Source organism: Nomascus leucogenys, chromosome 11 (assembly GCF_006542625.1).
Source record: "Nomascus leucogenys isolate Asia chromosome 11, Asia_NLE_v1, whole genome shotgun sequence".
Lineage (NCBI taxonomy): Eukaryota > Metazoa > Chordata > Mammalia > Primates > Hylobatidae > Nomascus > Nomascus leucogenys.
In genome coordinates this window covers 13,436,051-13,455,230 of record NC_044391.1, presented here as the reverse complement: position 1 = coordinate 13,455,230, position 19,180 = coordinate 13,436,051, and the positions used below count along the sequence as shown (strand labels likewise).

Sequence of the window (19,180 nt, the reverse complement as noted above, 5' to 3'; positions counted from 1 at the left end):
TTTATTTAAATTTATTCTTACGTATTTTATTATACTGTAGCTGTTTTAAATAGGATTGCTTTCTTATTTTTCTTTGCTACTACTGAGCACCATTTTTTGAATAGTGTATTATTACTCACACTGATCTACTAGTCCCATCTGTCATATATTAATTTTTTTAAATGCATGCACAAATCTTTTCCAAGTTCTCTGTTCCAGTCTATTTTTCTATCCTACTGGCCTATTTGTCTATCCCTACACCAATATCACACTGTTTTAGTTGTAACATCTTTATATTAAATCCTGGCATTTGGTAGGTGGATCCATCCTAGAGCTGTTCGTCAAAATGCTCTCAGAACAGTTCTTGACGCTTTGGTTTTGCATATAAATTCTGGAATCTGTTTTTCAATTTTCATGACAATCTCTGTTGAGATTTGATAGTAATTTCATTGAAGAGACTGATTAATTTGGAAAAAATTAGACATATAGTCATGTCCAGTTGAGTCTTCAATAAGTTCACAAGGCAGGTTTTTGCTCTACTTAGAGACTTAGTCATTATATTCTGAATTAATACAATAATGTGAGTTAGGACATTAAAACAATTATCCATAGCAATTGTTAAACTTATTAACAATATTATATGGTTTTATCAATTTATGCCAATATTATATCTCCAGAAAAGGTAGAGCGGAAGATACAGATAAAATCAATTTTACTTGGTTAATATCATGGGCTAAATCCAAACTTTTATATATATATATATATATCATTGGTTCTAAGCTTTATTTAATCACTGGATTTTTTGAACTAGTTCTCCAAATTAATTTTCATCCTAGTTGTCTGTGTTACAACATAATTGTGAAATACATCACCATCATGATACTTTTAAAACTTCAGCAATTTTTGTAAGAGAACAATGAATCCACAAGGACTAAATATCATATATCCAATGAACCTAAAACAATTGTTTATATTGATAAGTTGTTCAACTTTGTTAATTTAATAAAATCTTTTGAAGATAACTTGTATCTATATTATTATAATTGATAAATTTAGAAAATTTTTGTAAAACTCTTTGGAGCTAAGATAGAAATATAACATTAAAATCTGAATGTGTCTTCAAGAACATTCTTAATGCATCAGTGGTAACACAGCATGGAAGAGCACAAAGCTAAAACCAATGATATCCAATGTTTGCTTATAGATTTGGCCAGAGCTACATGGCAAGTAAGCATGTCCAAGGCCGTAAGACTTGTAATGAAATGAGAGAAACTTCATTGTTTGTCCATAGGTATTCTGTGAGGAAATGCCTCTGTGATATGAATTATAATTCGTGCATACTTTTATATTCTTAGTTTTTAGTTGTTTCAGAGTAGGTGAGTGAAATTGGTCCAGCTAGCTTGCTCTTCTTCTTAAAGATGAACTGACAGGGTTTCTGGCAAGAAAATGCTGTTGGATATATTGTTGAGAATCAGGGATTGAAGTAAGGGTGAAATTAGCTGTTTTTGGAGTGGTGGTTTTGATTTTAGAAGTTGGCCTCTGGAATTCCTTGTCATGAAAAAGTCTTTGGTAGAAGAGCTAATTCCAGTAGCATTATTAGAGGACAGAGGACACACTCCAGCGTAACATAAGGAGGAATGTTCCTAGGCAAGAAAGTCTCTATTTCTGCTTATGCTTTTTTGGCATATGTTACAGATGGCATGGCAGTGATCAAGGTTGGAGATCAAGAAACACAGCACACAGATGAGTGAGCTTCCTTGTTCTTGTTCCAGGGAGATTATCAGGTACGGATTGGTCATTAGCATGAGATTTCTCAGAATTCCCTAAAGCTGGTGTGTTAGGTACACATGACACAGACCACATTTCATGTTGATACGAAGATTTTCTAATATATATTTAGGAAACTCTCTTCTGTGAAGAAAAATACAAATTATTGGTCCCTGGGCTGATAGGTTCTAATATATTATTTTCAAGATGTAGTGATATCACACCACATCAGGATACTAGTGATTAGATACATTGCCAGTACAAAGAAACATATTTCTCTTCTTTATCCATTTATTTTGAAATTTATCAGAGGAGAATTATGCTTACATTATAATTTTTGTGATAGGGACATGAAGGAAACTAAATAATGTCCTGTTTTACGTGGTACAATGCCCCAAATCCTAATTTGATTGCCTTCATCAAGGTTGACATACTTTGAAATATTTGTGTGTTCAGTGATATTGCTTCACGAGGAACAATTGTTCATACAGTTAGATTTCTGGATTTGTCTAACCAATATTTCATGGAATAGACTGCACTTTTTTGTAAGCTTGGAATGGTTACTTTGGAAGCAAGGATGCTAACCTCTCTTTTTAATATCCATACCAGATCTTCTACCAGCCAATGCTTTAGTATCTCCAGTGATTAGTAGAGAGCCATGCTTTTTTTTATATACTTTAAGTTTTAGGGTACATGTGCACAACGTGCAGGTTAGTTACATATGTATACATGTGCCATGTTGGTGTGCTGCACGCATTAACTCGTTATTTAACATTAGGTATATCTCCTAATGCTATCCCTCCCCCCCTTCCCCCACGCCACAAAAGGCCCCCGGTGTGTGATGTTCCCCTTCCTGTGTCCATGTGTTCTCATGGTTCAATTCCCACCTATGAGTGAGAACATGCGGTGTTTGGTTTTTTGTCCTTGTGATAGTTTACTGAAAATGATGGTTTCCAGCTTTATCCATGTCCCTACAAAGGACATGAACTTATCCTTTTTTATGGCTGCATAGTATTCCATGCTGTATATGTGCCACATTTTCTTAATCCAGTCTATCATTTTTGGACATTTGGCTTGGTTCCAAGTCTTTGCTATTGTGAATAGTACCACAATAAACATACGTGTGCATGTGTCTTTATAGCAGCATGACTTATAATCCTTTGGGTATATACCCAGTAATGGGATTCCTGGGTCAAATGGGTATTTCTAGTCTAGATCCCTCAGGAATCGCCACACTGACTTCCACAATGGTTGAACTAGTTTACAGTCCCACCAACAGTGTAAAAGTGTTCCTATTTCTCCACATCCTCTCCAGCACCTGTTGTTTCCTGACTTTTTAATGATCGCCATTCTAACTGGTGTGAGATGGTATCTCATTGTGATTTTGATTTGCATTTCTCTGATGGCCAGTGATGATGAGCATTTTTTCATGTGTCTTTTGGCTGCATAAATGTCTCCTTTTGAGAAGTGTCTGTTCATATCCTTTGCCCACTTTTTGATAGGGTTGTTTGTTTTTTTCTTGTAAATTTGTTTGAGTTCATTGTAGATTCTGGATATTAGCCCTTTGTCAGATTAGTAGATTGCAAAAATTTTCTCCCATTCTGTAGGTTGCCTGTTCACTCTGATGGTAGTTTCTTTTGCTGTGCAGAAGCTCTTTAGTTTAATTGGATCCCATTTGTCAATTTTGGCTTTTATTGCCATTGCTTTTGGTGTTTTAGACATGAAGTCCTTGCCCATGCCTGTGTCCTGAATGGTATTGCCTAGGTTTTCTTCTAGGGTTTTTATGGTTTTAGGTCTAACATGTAAGTCTTTAATCCATCTTGAATTATTTTTGTAGAAGGTGTAAGGAAGAGATCCAGTTTCAGCTTCTACATATGGCTAGCCAGTTTTCCCAGCACCATTTATTAAAGAGGGAATCGTTTCCCCATTTCTTGTTTTTGTCAGGTTTGTCAAAGATCAGATAGTTGTAGATATGCGGCATTATTTCTGAGGGCTCTGTTCTGTTCCATTGGTTTATATCTCTGTTTTGGTACCAGTACCATGCTGTTTTGGTTACTGTAGCCTTGTAGTATAGTTTGAAGTCAGGTAGCGTGATGTCTCCAGCTTTGTTCTTTTGGCTTAGGATTGACTTGGCAATGCAGGCTCTTTTTTGGTTCCATATGAACTTTAAAGTAGTTTTTTCCAATTCTGTGAAGAAAGTCATTGGTAGCTTGAGAGCCGTGCTTTTAGAGTTAGATCAGGATTTAAATTCAGATCTGGTACTTATTGCCTGGATTTTTTAAAACTTTTAGTACCCAGGTGTTCTTAGCTGGATAACTGGGATAATAGCTGGCAAAATTGTTATCAAATTTAGGAATAAGATATAGGAAACATAACGTCATGCTTAGAATATTGTAAGTAGTAAAAAGGTACGCACTACCACATATGCCAATTTTTTTTTAATTTTTTGTAGAGACAGGGGTGTTGCCATGTTGCCCAGGCTAGCCTTGACCTTCTGGGCTCAAATGATCCTCCTGCGTCAGCCTCCCAAAGTTCTGGCATTACAGGCCTGAGCCACTGCACCTGGCCCAAAACCCTTTTTTAAAAATTAATGGTGTTTGTCTTCCTTTTAATTTTGATATATGTGTTCTTTCAGTTTCATTGAAAGAAAATACAGAAATAAAGAAATGCAGAATACACTGGTTTACTCTGCTTGCATTAGAACCAACACCATGACTAAATGGAACTTACAGATTTTTCCCCCACTCGAACGAATTCCAAGTAACTTTCAGGTAGTGTCTAAGAGCAGACTATAAGCTCCTGAGGGCAAGACACTGTCCAGGAACTATACAGATCTTTTAAGGTTCTCATTTATTTTAATTAATTTTTAATAGTTCAGCATAGTTATGGAGTACTATTCCAGATACAATGATAAGTGCCAAAGTGGAAACAATAGCCTACAAGAACGCAGGTTTTTACTTCAGTATTCAAGAAATTCATATTAAAGGGGTGTGTGTGTGTGTGTGTGTGTAAAATTTCACTGACAGTAGTGAAAGAAAATAAGATTCCTTTATTTTCTCTTAAGCTACTTTTGTTTCCTTTTACACTCTACTCATTCCCCAAATCCTAGTCACTGTCAGCCACAGCACTTGAGTTTGCTGAATGCCATTATTTCTTCATTCATTTTTTCAAAGTTTTTTTTTAGTACATATTGTATAAAGCAATTTCTCTTCTTGAACACGTGAGGGCTTCAGTGAAGAAAGCATGGGTCTTACATTCTAATAGCTAAGACAGATAATAACAAATATCAACATCATATATAAATTTAAATATAGTTCATATATTAAGTACCATATATTATATGGTAATAAATGCTAAGGAGAAAAATATAGCAAGGAGGGTGGGTATGGCGTGTAGGAGGATGTGGTTGCAATTTGACATGAGGTGGTAAGAGAATGCTTTGGCAAGTAGGCAAAAATTCAGTAAAGCCACCAAGGAGGGGAAAGAATGATCTGGGAGTTGTCTTACATTGTAGGCAGAGAAGTGACAAGGAAACAAATATCCTGAGCAAGAGCATACCTGGTGTGTGCCAAGAACAGCAAGACAGAAAGGAAGCCAACGTAGCTGAAACTGAGTGAACACGTGAGAGAGCGGATACCCAAACTCAGAGAACTAGCAGGGGTCGAATCTTGCAGGCCATTGTAAGGACTTTAACGTGTACTTATGTGAGATGAGAAGCAATTGACTTGACATAAGCTGAATGACGTTTAAATAGGATCACTCTTACTGCTGTATTAAGAATAGTTTTAAAGAGGTAAAGAGTAGAAGCGAGGAGAGTTGCTAAGAACCTCTAGAAGTTAAGACCAAGGTGGGAACAGGGAGGTATTGAGAAATAGTTATATATATATATATATATATATATATATATATATATATATATAAAAAATAGATATACATATATATCAACACGATATGTGTATTTAATTTAGTTAATGAAAATATTCTCAATATATTCATTCATTTATTAGGTATTCACATTTATAAACTTAAATCCCTGCATAATACAGCAAGCCAATAGAGCCTTTTGCATCTAAGTCTTACATCTTATTTTAAATTAACACAATAGATACATATATTTTAGTAGGAATTATACCATATAAATGTATATTTGTGTGTTTTTTTTTTTTTTTTTTTTTTGAGACGGCATCTTGCTCTGTTGCCCAGGCTGGAGTGCAATGGCAATGGCGCGATCTTGGCTCACTGCACCCTCTGCCTCCCTGGTTCAAGTGATTCTCCTGCCTCAGCCTCCTGAGTAGCTGGGATTACAGTCGCCGGCCACCATGCCCAGCTAATTTTTGTATTTTTAGTAGATGAGGGGTTTCGCCATGTTGGCCAGGCTGGTCTTGAACTCCTGATCTCAGGTGATCTGCCCACCTTGGCTTCCCAAAGTGCTGGGATTCCAGGTGTGAGCCACCACGCCTGGCATTTGTATGGTTCTACAGGTGGCAGTTCAATTTTTTTTTATTTCTATCATTTCTAATTTGCATCTCAGTAGGACAAAAGGCAGCCAAGAGCCACAGTTTTAATGTTTATGAAGGAAAATCATTCTGTAATACTTCTTTATTTAAGAAAATTATGGTCTGTATCAATATCACTTTATGAGAACAAAAGTGAATAAAATCTCTCAATATTTTAGAGTGCTTAGACAGTTTGCATTAATAAACTGTGGAAAAAATGAATTTAAGTACTATATTGATTCCAAGAACTGATTCTCAGCAATCCTATTTTTTCATCATAATATTTTCTGAAAATTTTATTTCATGTAAGAATTAATAATCAATTGCAATTTTGAATTCCTGTCTTATTTTTGTTAAATCTTAACCATTCTCCGGGCTTCCAATCTGTCTCTGATTTTATCCATTCATTCATTCAGCAAATTGTCATTCACTAATGTCTCCGTTGTCACAATAGAGGCAATTATGTAAGTGAATAAATTAAAGTATAACGTTTTGAGGATAACAACAGAAATATGTACAAGAAACAGAGAAAACACAACAGAAACTAACACTAACCTGCTTAAGTTGGAGGAGAAATGCATACATCCTCTCCAAATGGCAAGATGTTATTAAAATAATGATCTAATTATTATAAACCTTTCCTATTGTCTTAATATTAGCAAATTAATTAAGTCTGAATACAATTTTAGCTGTAAGCCTTCCACAACACATTCCAGCTATACAAACTCATCTTTATCCATTCTCACCTCCCATCTACACGCCCACCAGCCCCACTCTGATCCCAGAGCCATGATGTTATTTGCCTTCTGTGAGCATTTGTTCCTACTCCATGGTAGGAGTAATCATGTCAGAAATTATAACTAATTGATATAAGTGGCCCAGAATTCAGTACTCTGTTTGGCACTTACTGACTAAATATTTGTGGACTTGATATGATGTTTTGTTATAATTCAATGTGTTTATTTATACTGATTATGCACTTACATCTAAGATATTAGCTATAAAATAGCCAGAAGTTTATAATTAGATACTCCATATAACTTAAAAATTAAAAAAACCTTTATAATACCAAAATTGCTTAACTTAGATGAGGAATGAGGAGACCTGGCTTTTCAAACTGCCACCAAATGTGGTTTCTAAAACTATGGGGGTTTTATTGTGAAAATGGGGATTTGCTTACCCTATCTATTTTACTGGATTGCTGTGAAGATAAAATGAGAAAAAAAATGGGCAAAATAACTTTTTTGTGTGAGTCCTGTATTGGTGCTCCTTATTAATACCAGAGGTATTACCACAAGTGAAAAGGGTTAAATTTTACTCCTTTTAACTGAAATAACCACCAATCAGATGGTATACATATGAAAACCCTCTATAATTCATATAGAACTATATTGCCATTACTTTTACAGTTGTAATCCTATTTATAATTAGAGAAAGAATTTCTCTACATGAATATTAGAAAGCTGGAGGGAACATATTTAAGTTTTATTCCATTCAATTGGCAGAAATTGCTGTGAAACTGTTTTCTTCTTAGCCAATTATTATTTTTCAATGGAAAATCAATTATTGCAGGATGTTGTATACACTCTGACATTGATTGATAACATTTGAAATTGAATTCTATTTATTAAAGAAATTGATAACTTTTCAAATGGAATTCAGGGATCAAATGACATTTGTTATTTATTAAACATCTACCAAGTCAAAGTGAATTATTTGCTAGTTCTTCATTGTGATATAAAGAACAGAATATTTGCACTTTTCATGAAATAACTTGACACATAATTTTATTTCTTTGAAGATTCTCCCAGGATGATAAAATGGCTACTGATATTTTTATTGTTTGAACTGACTTCTCTATGTTATTTACATCTTTTGACACTTCTAACTATGAAAGAAATTATGCATCAACTTTACCTTTTTAATTTTGATTATATCATTCATAATAATCATATAGCATAATTGACTCCAATATAAGCAAAGTATAACTTTTTAATTTTTAATTTTTTAGATAAATAGTAGGTATATATATTTATGAGGTACATGAGATGTTTTCATACAGGCATGCAAAGAGAAACAAACACATCATGGAGAATAGGGTATCCATGCCCTCAAGCATTTATCCTTTGCGTTACAGACAATACATTTATACTCATTAGGTTATTTTGAAATGTACAATTAAGTTATTATTGACTATAGTCACACTATTGTGTCATCGAATAGTAGGTCTTATTTATTCTATTTTTTCTACCCTTTAACCATCCCCACCTTCCCTCCAAACCCCTACTACCATTTCCAACCTCTGGTAACCATCCTTCTACTCTCTATATCCATGAGTTTGATAGTTTTGATTTTTGGATCCCACAAATAAGTGAGAACATGCAATGTTTGTCTTCTGTGCCTGGCTTATTTCACATAACATGATGATCTCCAGTCCCATCCATGTTGTTACAAATGACTGGATCTTGTTCTTTTTTATGGCTGAATAGTGCCCCATTGTGTATATGTACCACCTTTTCTTTATTCATTCATCTGTTGATGGACAGTTAGGTTGCTTCCAATTCTTTTTTTTTTTTTTTTGAGACAGAGTCTTGCTCTGGTTGCTTCCAATTCTTAGCTGTTGTAAACAGTGTAGCAACAAATATAGGAGTACAAATATCTCCTCAATAAACTGATTTCCTTTCTTTTGGATATATACCCAGCAGTAGGATTGCTGGTTCATGTGATAAATCAATTTTCAGTGTTGTGAGGAACCTCCAAACTGTTCTCCATATTGATTGTAGCAATTTACATTCCCACCAACAATGGACAAGGATTCTCTTTCTCCACATCCTCATCAGCATTTGTTATTGCCTGTTTTTTGGACATAAGCCATTTTAACTGGGGTGAAATTATATTTTGTTGTAGTTTTGATTTTCATTTCTCTGATGATCAATGATGTTAACAACCTTTTCATATATCTGTTTCAAAAAATCAGTTTTTGGTTTTGTTGAGCTTTTGTATTTTTATCATTTTGATTTCATTTATTTCCACTCTGTTCTTTATTATTTGTTTTCTTCTACTAATTTGGGGTTTGGTTTGCTCTTGCTTTTCTAGTTCTTTAAGATGCATCATTAGATTTTTCATTTCAGCTTTTTTCTCTTTTTGATGTAGACACTTATAGCTATAAAATTCCCTCTCAGTACTGCTTTTGCATGGGTTTTATTATGTGTTTCCATTATCATTTGTTTCAAGAAATTTTACAATTTCTAAATTTCTTTATTGATCCACTGGTCATTCAGGAGCATATTGTTTAATTTCTATATATTTGAATACTTTCCAAAATTCCTCTTGTTATTTCTAGATTTATTCTATTGTGGTAAGAGAAAATACTTGGTGATTTCCATTATTTGAATGTTTTAAAACTTGTTTTGTGCTAACATGTGGTCTATCCTTTAGAATGATCCATGTGCTGAGGAAAAGAATGTGTATTCTGCAGTTCTTGGATGAAATGTTCTGTAAATATCTATTGGATCCATTTGGTCTATAGTGTAGATTAAGTCTCATGTTTCTTTGTCTGATTTTCTGCTGAAAATGGGGTTTTGAAGTCTCCAGCTATTATTGTAATGGAGCCTAGCTCTCTCTTTAGCGCTAACAATATTTCCTTTACATATCTGGGTGATCCAGTGTTGGGTGCATATATATTTACAATTGTTATATTCTCTTGCTGAATTGACCTCTTTATCATTATATAGTGACCTTCTTTGTCTCTTCTTATAGCTTTTGTCTTGAAGTCTACTTTTTCTAACTATAGTGACTCCATGTACTTGAATAGTTTCCAAAATTCCTCCTGTTATTAATTTCTAGATTTCCATTTTTGGTTTCCATTGGCATGAAATATCTTTATCCATCCCTTTATTTTCAGTCTATGTGTGTCTTTACAGGTTAAATGTATCTCTTGTAGGCAACAGAATAGGTCTTGTTTATTCACCCATTCAGCCACTCTATATCTTTTGATTGAAGTGTTTAGTCCATTTACATTCAGTGTTTTTACTGATAAGTTAGAACCTACTCCTGCCATTTTGTTGTTTATTTTCTGGTCTTCTCTTCCTTCTTTCTCTCCTTCCTGTTTTCCTCTAGTGAAGGTGATTTTCTCTAGTGATATAATTTAGTTTCTGCTTTTTATTTTTTGTGTTTATATTGTATGCTTTTTGGTTTGAGGTTACCTTGAGGCTTGCAAATACTATCTTATAACCAATTATTTTAACCTAATAATAACTTAACGCTATTTGCATAAACAAACAAGCAAAAAAAAAAACTAATAAGAACTCTATGCCTTAATTTCATCCCCCCCCTTTTTAACTTTTTGTTATTTCTATCTTATTATGCTATGTCTTGAAAAGTTGTTGTAGTTATTATTTTTGATTGGTTCATCATTTAATCTTCTACCTAGGACACACTACAGTTCAGTGTTATAATAATATGTGTTTTTCTGTGTACATACTATTACCAATGAATTTTGGACCATCAGGTGATTATATATTGCTCATTACTGTCCTTTTCTTTCTGATTGAAGTGTACCCACTTCAGCATTTCTTGTAGGACAGCTCTGGTATTGAAATCCCTCAGCTTTTTTTTGTCTGGGTTAAGTATTTATTTCCCCTTCATGTTTGAAGGATATTTTTACCAGATATACTGTTCTAACGTAAAAGTTTTTTTTTCTTCAGCACTTTAAATAAGTCATATCACTTTTCCCTGGCCTGTAAGGTTTCCACTGAAAAGTCTGCTACCAGATGTATTGGAGCCGTATTGTGTGTTATTTTTTTTTCTGTTGCTGCTTTATCCTTGACCTTTGGGAGTTTGATTATTAAATGATTTTAGATAGTTGTCTTTGGGTTAAGCCTGCTTGGCCCTCTATAACCTTCTTGTTCTTGGATATTGATATATTTCTCTAGGTTTGGGACATTCTCTGTCATTATGCCTTTGAATAAACTTTCTACCCCAATCTCTTCCTCTACTTCCTCTTTAAGGCCAATAAGTCTTAGATTTGCCCTTTTGAGGCATTTCCTAGATCCTGTAGGTGTGCTTTATTTTTAAAATTCTCTCTTTTTTTGTCTTCTTGATGTATGTTAAAATAGCCTGTATTCAAGCTCACTAATCCTTTCTTTTGCTTGATCAATTCTTCTGTTAAAGACCTCTGATGCATTATTCAGTTGTGTCTATTGCATTTTTCAGCTCCAGAATTTCTGCTTGATTCCTTTTAGTTATTTCATACTCTATTAAATTTATCTGATAGAATTCTGAATTCCTTCTCTGTGTTCTTGAGTTTCTTAGCATTTCCTCAACACAAATATTTTGAATTCTTTGTCTGAAAGGTCACATATCTTTGTTTCTCCAGGATTGTTTCTTGGTGCCTTATTTCATTCATTAAGTGAGGTCATGTTTTCCTATCTGGGCATTGAAGAGTTACGTATTTATTGTAGTCTTTACTGTCTGGGCTTATGTATAACTGTCCTTTTGGGAAGGCTTTCCAGATATTTCAAATGACTTGGTGTTATGATCTAAGCTGTGTCTGCTTTAGGGGGCACCCCAAGCCCAGTAATGCTGTGGTTCTGGCAGACCTGTGAAGGTACAACCTTGGTGGTGTAGCACAAGATCTGGGAGAATTCTCTGGATTACCAGACAGAGACTCTTGTTCTCTTCCCTTACTTTCTCCCAAACATAAAGTCTCTCTCTCTCTGTTCTGAGCCACCTAAAGCTGAGGGTTGAGTGACACAAGCACCCCTGTGACCAACATCACTATGACTACACTGGGTCAGACCTGAAGCCAGCACAGCACTGGATCTTGCCCAAGGCCTGCTATAACTACTTCCTGTCTATTGCCTATGTTCACTCATGGCCCTGGAACTCTACAATTAGCAGGTGGCAAAGCCAGCCAGGCCTGCATCTTTCCCTTCAGGGTGGCGAGGTCCACCAGGCCTCAGGTGGGTCCAGAAGTGCCATCCAGGAGTCAGGGACCAGAGTCAAAAATCTTAGAAGTCTACCTGGTGTTCTATTGTATTGCAGCTGAGCTGGCCCTCCAACAACAAAACGCAATCCTTCCCACTCTTCCCTGCCTTTTCCAAAGGCAGAGGAGCCAAGCCTCACACCATAGACACCATATCTCTTGTGTTTCCACATGAGTTTCAAGATTTTTTTCTATTTCTGTGAAAAATTACATTGAAATTTTGGTAGGGGTTGAATTTAATCTGCAGATCACTTTGGTTAGCGTGGACATTTTAACAATATTGAGTCTTCTGATCCATAGACACATAATATTTTTTCTAATATTTGTGTCTTTTTTAGTTTCTTTCATCAGTATTATCATTTTCAGTGCATAGATTTTTCACCTTCTTGGTTAAATTTATTCCCAAATAGTTTATTTTTGTAGCTATCATATATGGTATTTTAAAATTTCTTTTTCAGATAGTTTGTCAGTGTTGAGAAGTGCATAGTATAGGCTAAGTATAGTATAGGCTGATTTTTGTATGTTGATTTTATATCCTGTAACTTTACTGAATTTGTTTATTAATTATAACAGTATTTCGGTGGAGTCTTGACTGTTTTCCATATATAAGATCATGTCATCTGCAAATAGACAGTTTTACTTTTTCTTCTCCAGTATAGATGTATTTTCTTTCTTTTTCCTTCCCAATGCTCTGGGTAGGACTTCCAGTACTATGTTGATGGAATTAGTGGGACTGGATACCCACGTCTTAGAGAAAAACTTTCAACTTTTCATCATTGAGTGTGATGTTAGTTGCAGATTTGTCATACATGGACTTTAATATTTTGAGGTATATTCCTTGTATACACAATTTGTTGAGAGATTTTTATCATGAGAGGATGTTGAATTTTGTCAAATGTTTTTTCTACATTTTTTGAGATGATCATATGCTTTTTGTTCTTCATTTTTTTAATGTGTAGCACATGTATTATGTACGTTGAAACCTTGTTGCATCCCAATGATAAGTCCCACTTGATCATGGTGTATGATCATTTTAATGTGTTGTTGAATTCAGTATGTTAGTATTTTATTGAGGAGTTTTGCATCTGTGTTCATCAGGGATAATGGTCTATAATTTTCCTTTGTAGCATCCTTGTCTGGCCTTGGTATCAGGGTAATACTGGCCTTATACAATGAGTTTGGAAGTGTTTCTTCCTCCTCAATTGAAATATTAATTAACATTTTTATACATAGCAGTTGACCATGTATTATTTCTTGTGAAGCATACTTTTAATATTTGGGTTGTGATAAAACCTTTCTCCTCTTTGTCAAAAGAAGCATTTTATTTTCTTATACTATAGGATGAATATATTTGAATTTTCCTTTTACTCTTAAATTTTGATTGAGAGATTTCTTTCTTATAACTTTCTTTTTCAGAAACATGATTTCCATTTTGTCTCATTTTACACATGATTTAAAGTTATACCTCAGTAATCTACGCAAACTTCTGGGTATTTTATCTGTCATATTATAAAATGAAATTTATATTGTCCTTGTATCTATGTTCAGTGGAGATGGTGGTGGCAATGATGATGATTTTGCCACTAGTTTAGATAGCATTTATATTTGTTAGGAGACACTTTCCTAGTATAAAGTGATGATGCTTTATGTTAAAATCTATCATCTGAGTAGTAAGATACATTTAAGTAACAGTTAAAAAGGAACAGTACAGAATATATGAATATCATAAAGGTTATCAACATAACTAAAGTTAAATTATTAATAATTCAGTAAGAATACTTTAAGCAGAGGAGGCAACAGTTAAGGCAAGCATTTCTTATTCCTAAGTGCAGCAACTACCCTATCTTCCTAAGTCCATTCAATTAATTATGCATTTCTATGCAATCCATATGGTATTGGTTTAGTTTGTTATTGTTAACTGGTTATGGTATTCATAAGATTTGATAGTATTTTAGCCTGTTTTCTGCTACTATGACAGAATAGCAAAGACTGAATAATTTATAAAGAAAAGAAATTCATTTCTTAAAGTTCTTCAGGCTGGTATGTCTAAGATCACAGTGCTGGCATCTTGAGGGGACCTTCTTGCTGTGTCATAAAATAGTGACGAGACATGCTCTTTCAAGTAAGGATACAATGCAGAGAGAGTAAGGAAATCAGGTTGAACTCATCCTTTGTATCTGGAACCCACTTTTGGGATAACTAACCCACTCCTGAAATAATGGCATTAATCCATCCATTAGGGCTTGGCCTCATCATCTCTTAAAGGCCCTGCCTACCCCACCATACCATAACATTGGCAATTAAATTGCAACATGAGTTTTTGAGGAGGCATTCAAACCACAGCAGACCCGTATTAATTTGTTAATATCATTTTATTAGAAAGTTAGTAAAAAGCATCCATTCTGAGCATTCTAACAAATAAATTGTGATATTAAACTAAGAAGAAGTTATAAACTTATAAACTGCAATCTACTTCAAATGAGATGATGACATTACATACCTATTATTGGACAACTCCCATGTAACATTATTTTCTAGGGGTCAATCAAATTATACTAATATACTCATATCCCTTATTCTGCCTCATTCAGCCACTTTCTGATTCAGTCTGTTCCAAATAACACATAGAAAGAGAAATACAATGAACTGTAGCTATAAAGTGGCTTTTGGCATCTATACCAATCCTTCAAGAAATACTGGACTGGATTGTTTTAGTGGTCATAGTGATTAGAAATCGAATCCTATCATGATAAATTTCTAACAGGTTGGTCCACAAATCATGGCTAATTATATTCCCTTATTCACACTAAGTATGTTTAAAAAGCATATATTTGCAACAGTCATATTTGAGTGTAAGAAATATTACTTTTTCTGTAAATCAAATGTAATCAATTCCAATCTTTCTTTCATCAGTTGGTAGGAAATTGAATTGCATTCATCATTTGGTGTTTCCTGCCCCACGTGCCTTGAGGAACTTCCCAGTGAGGGTATTACACATTCTAGAACACTGGAGTTTGGGCCTCTGTACATCAATCCACACCCGTAAGAGTGCAATGTCAAAGCCAGCTCACTTCCCTGATGATGAATGGCTCCCTTAACTGTGCCCAAGTTTTCACAAGAGTAGTTTTGCCTACACTGAGAGTCACAGAATCTAGTGTTCAACTTTCTAAAGGGACCTCTTGGCAATTTTTATTTAAAAAATATGCTAGGCATCTTCCTTAGACAATATAAGCAAGCAGGATGCTGGTCCCTACTTCCTTTGGAACCTCCAACCACCGTTTCCTCCCTAGCACTGACTCTGCACCTCCTATTCTTTTCATCCTTCTTACATTATTTTCCTTCCCAGTAAGGTTCAGCATAATTTTGCATCAATCTGCCTGGAGAAATATGATACTGTCTTCTCTTCTGGGAGTGGGATGGGGAAAAGAGATAAGAGACCCAATCAAATTTTATTCATTTCTGTCACTGTTTACTCAACCATAAGTGATATATCCCACAGCAACTTTCTCTTCATTCAATAATGACTTCAGTTTTTGCATGTCCAAGCCTCCAAATAATATCAGCATGTAGGCAATTAATACAATTTCCAAGTTATCGTATTTTGTTGTAATTTAAATGGAATTACAAATAATATATGTTATTTTTGCTAAGTTTCATATATTTGAGCATAGTTTGCCTTCAGGTAGGCTAGCATGTAGGTTTAGTTGGCATAAGTTGGATGAGTTTTTTTATTTACTGATACATGCATTGGCCTAGGAGATGGTTGGGGTTCATATTTCTGTACTACCATTCTGTGGGATATTAGACAAGTCATATCACCTCTTAGGTGTTACTTTTTAAATATATAGTATAACAGATTAAAACTAGAGTACTTATAAGGATCTTGCTTACTATATAACATTAGCCTAAAAAATGGTTGTGACTTGTGCTTTTATAACACATTTGACTCATGAAATCCTTTTGAACAATATTTTTATTGTTAACCATTAATACTGTAATATAAGTAAGAATCTGTTTATTTTACAATTATACTTTTTTGTGATTGGAGCTAAATCTATTTTAGATATGTGAGTAAAGAAGTCATTGACTCTAAATACTTTCAATGTACTCAGACCTAGAAAAGAAATACCAGTCAGCTCAGACCATTCAACTGTAGTCTTTGGTATTTCTTAAATTTCTTTTATTCAAAATGTGATGAAAAGTTTTAAAAATATGTAAATTCATTTCATTTGGGAGTTTATATATGCAAACCACACTTTGCTAACTTTAATTGCTTGTTCTTCACAAAATTTGAGAATGAAAGAAAGTACATGGAAAGTAAATTGTCCAAGATCACATCCCAAACCAATGACAGTTTCAAATACAGAATTTACCTTCTCTAACTCTGAGCTATTTAAAAAGATATCCATGCTGTATAACATTTATCTAAAGAATTCTTGTCAACAGTCCTGCCCAAAAATGGAAACAGAGTATATTATCATAGCATATAAATTTGCATAATAATCTGTTTCATTCATTTTATATTCAATATAAAAATACAGCGACTTAAAGCAAAAGAGTAGGATGATACTGCAAATCTCCTATATATGTATATTTAATACTACTAAAATTTGAAAGAATATTCATTTATAAAATATGCATTAAAATTTTTAATGAGTTTAAAATTATATTATCTTTATATTGTGAAGAGATAAGATTATGACATATCACATATTTTTTAAGTGTATGATGGAGTAAAATTTTGGTATTTTGCATTTAAATCAACTTTGGGTTAGTGGCATTAATGATAAATATTTGTCTGCTTGACATGTAAATTTAAACCAAATTTAGATTCAGGCTGCAGATTGGATGTCCCATGCTGAGTTAACCAATCCAAATGTTACAAATGTAACAATGTAACAATGCCGAGAGAAAAGAAACTCGGTAACGGGGACACAATTGGCACCCTGGGGAGCCAAGGCAAAGCCAAAGAACCTGGACAACTGCCACTGAGAGGGCCATAAGAGAAGATGTGGGAACTGCAAAAAAGAAAAATTAGATGACATGATTTCTATGCTTGGGGAAGTTTTACTGTATATGTCAAGAACAGCTATAGATAAGGAAAATCATTAAGAACAAAATGGAAGTTTTAGGATCCTAAAGTATTTTTTAAATTTCTTATATAAACCTTCAGCTCAAAAATGCATATTTACAAGTTGTAAACAAGCAGCTGTTTTGTGTTTCCCATTCTGTCATATTGTATTCTCCATCATAGGATGGAAATAAAACTAGAGCAGTCATCTAGCAAGTACAATCCCCTTGAGGGAGTCAAGGATGGAGGATTAACCAACTTGCTCAAGGGCACAACAACTAGTAAATAACCAAACTACATGTGAACACAATTCGATTAGGGTGAAAAGAACGTGTCAACAGTCAGCTATCAATAGCAAGGTGGCTCATAAACCATATTTCTGATAAAGAAAATATTTATCTATATAAAAATAGTGTGTATTCTGTTTGAGAGATAGGCAAATTTTAATTTTTAATGCTAAATATTACACAGAGCTCTATTTGAAAGCCTTATTCCTATAGTTATTGGGTAAAAAAAAATTATAGTTTTTAAACCAATTAAGATTTCATTTTCAATAAACTGAAATTCAGAGTACCTTCCTTCCAGTACATCTCAAGAAACAGTGTCCTAGTTAATAGCAATTGTTCTTATGCCCTTATTCAGGTTGTGATGTTATTTTAAACTCACAATTCATGTACATCAGGGAAACAGGATGTGTCTAAGGGTACCTATAGAATAGGACCTGGAGAATGGTGAGGAGGCTAGAAGGCAGATTGAGCCTGCTTTGATGAAAGTAGGCCCATTTTTATATATTTTGTATATTGAGGCTCTATTTTAAGTTTTGTTTGAACCATGAGTACAAAAAATAAAAATAATAGCAATAATAATTACAAAAAATATCAATATTATTATGAGATTAGCTCTTCAACACAACACTTTTCAACTTCAAAATTTTATAAATGGGTAAAGAGATTGTACATGTATACACCATGGAATTCTATTCAGCCATAAAAAGGAATGAGATCTCATCATTTGCAGCAACATGGCTGGAATTGGAGGTCATTATGTTAGATGAAATGAGCCAATCATAGAAAATAAAATATTGCATGTTCTCACTCCATATGTAAGAGCTAAAAATGTTGATCTCATACAAATGGAGAATAAAATCATGGTTGCCAAAAGCTGGGAAGTATTTGAAGTGAGGCATGAAAAGAGGTTGGTTAATGGGTACAAAATAAGATCCAGTGTTCAATAGCACAGTAGAGTGAATATACTTAACAATAGTGGATTAGTCAGGGTTCTCTAGAGAGATAGAACTCATAGGATATATATATATATTTATATATATATATATAAAGTTGCATGACAGGCCGTCTGCAAGTTGAGGAGCATGGAAACCAGTAGTGGATTAGTCTGAATCCCAAAACCTCAAAAGTAGGAAGCCAACAGTGGCCAAAGGCCCAAGAGTCCCTGGCAAACCACCGGTGTACATCCAAGGGTCTAAAAGCTAAAGAACTTGGGAGTCTGATGTTCTAGGGCAGGAAGCATCCATCACAAGAGAAAGATGAAGGCCGGAAGACTCACAAGTCGGCTCTTTCCAACTTCTTCTGCCTGCTTTATTCTAGCCACACTGGCAGCTGATTAGCTGGTGCCCACCCAGACTGAGGGTGGGTCAGCCTCTCCCAGCTCATTGACTAAAATATTAATCTGATTTGGCAACACCCTCACAGACACACCCAGGAACAATACTGCATCCTTCAATCCAATCAAGTTGACACTCAATATTACCCATCACAAATAGTTTATTGTATATTTCAAAATAAATACACTCAGGAAAATATACCCTAGTTTCAAATCTCTTATTATAATTGAGTGTATCTCCTTGTTCTGTAAATAGCAGGA

General features: G+C 34.3%; 1 protein-coding gene across 9 annotated transcripts in view; it reads left to right on the top strand.

Moving 5' to 3' along the window:
• PCLO (piccolo presynaptic cytomatrix protein) overlaps positions 1–19,180 on the top strand; it is a 402,165-nt gene that overhangs the window by 290,695 nt on the left and 92,290 nt on the right. Inside the window, exon 11 of one of the 9 annotated variants that reach the window (XM_030822016.1) lies at positions 1,675–2,435. The exons of the other annotated variants lie outside the window; for them this stretch is intronic. Coding sequence (XP_030677876.1) covers positions 1,675–1,730 — 56 coding nt within the window. The 3' untranslated portion in view covers positions 1,731–2,435. Of the gene's footprint in view, positions 1–1,674; positions 2,436–19,180 lie in introns of those variants that run through there. 9 annotated transcript variants of the gene reach the window in all.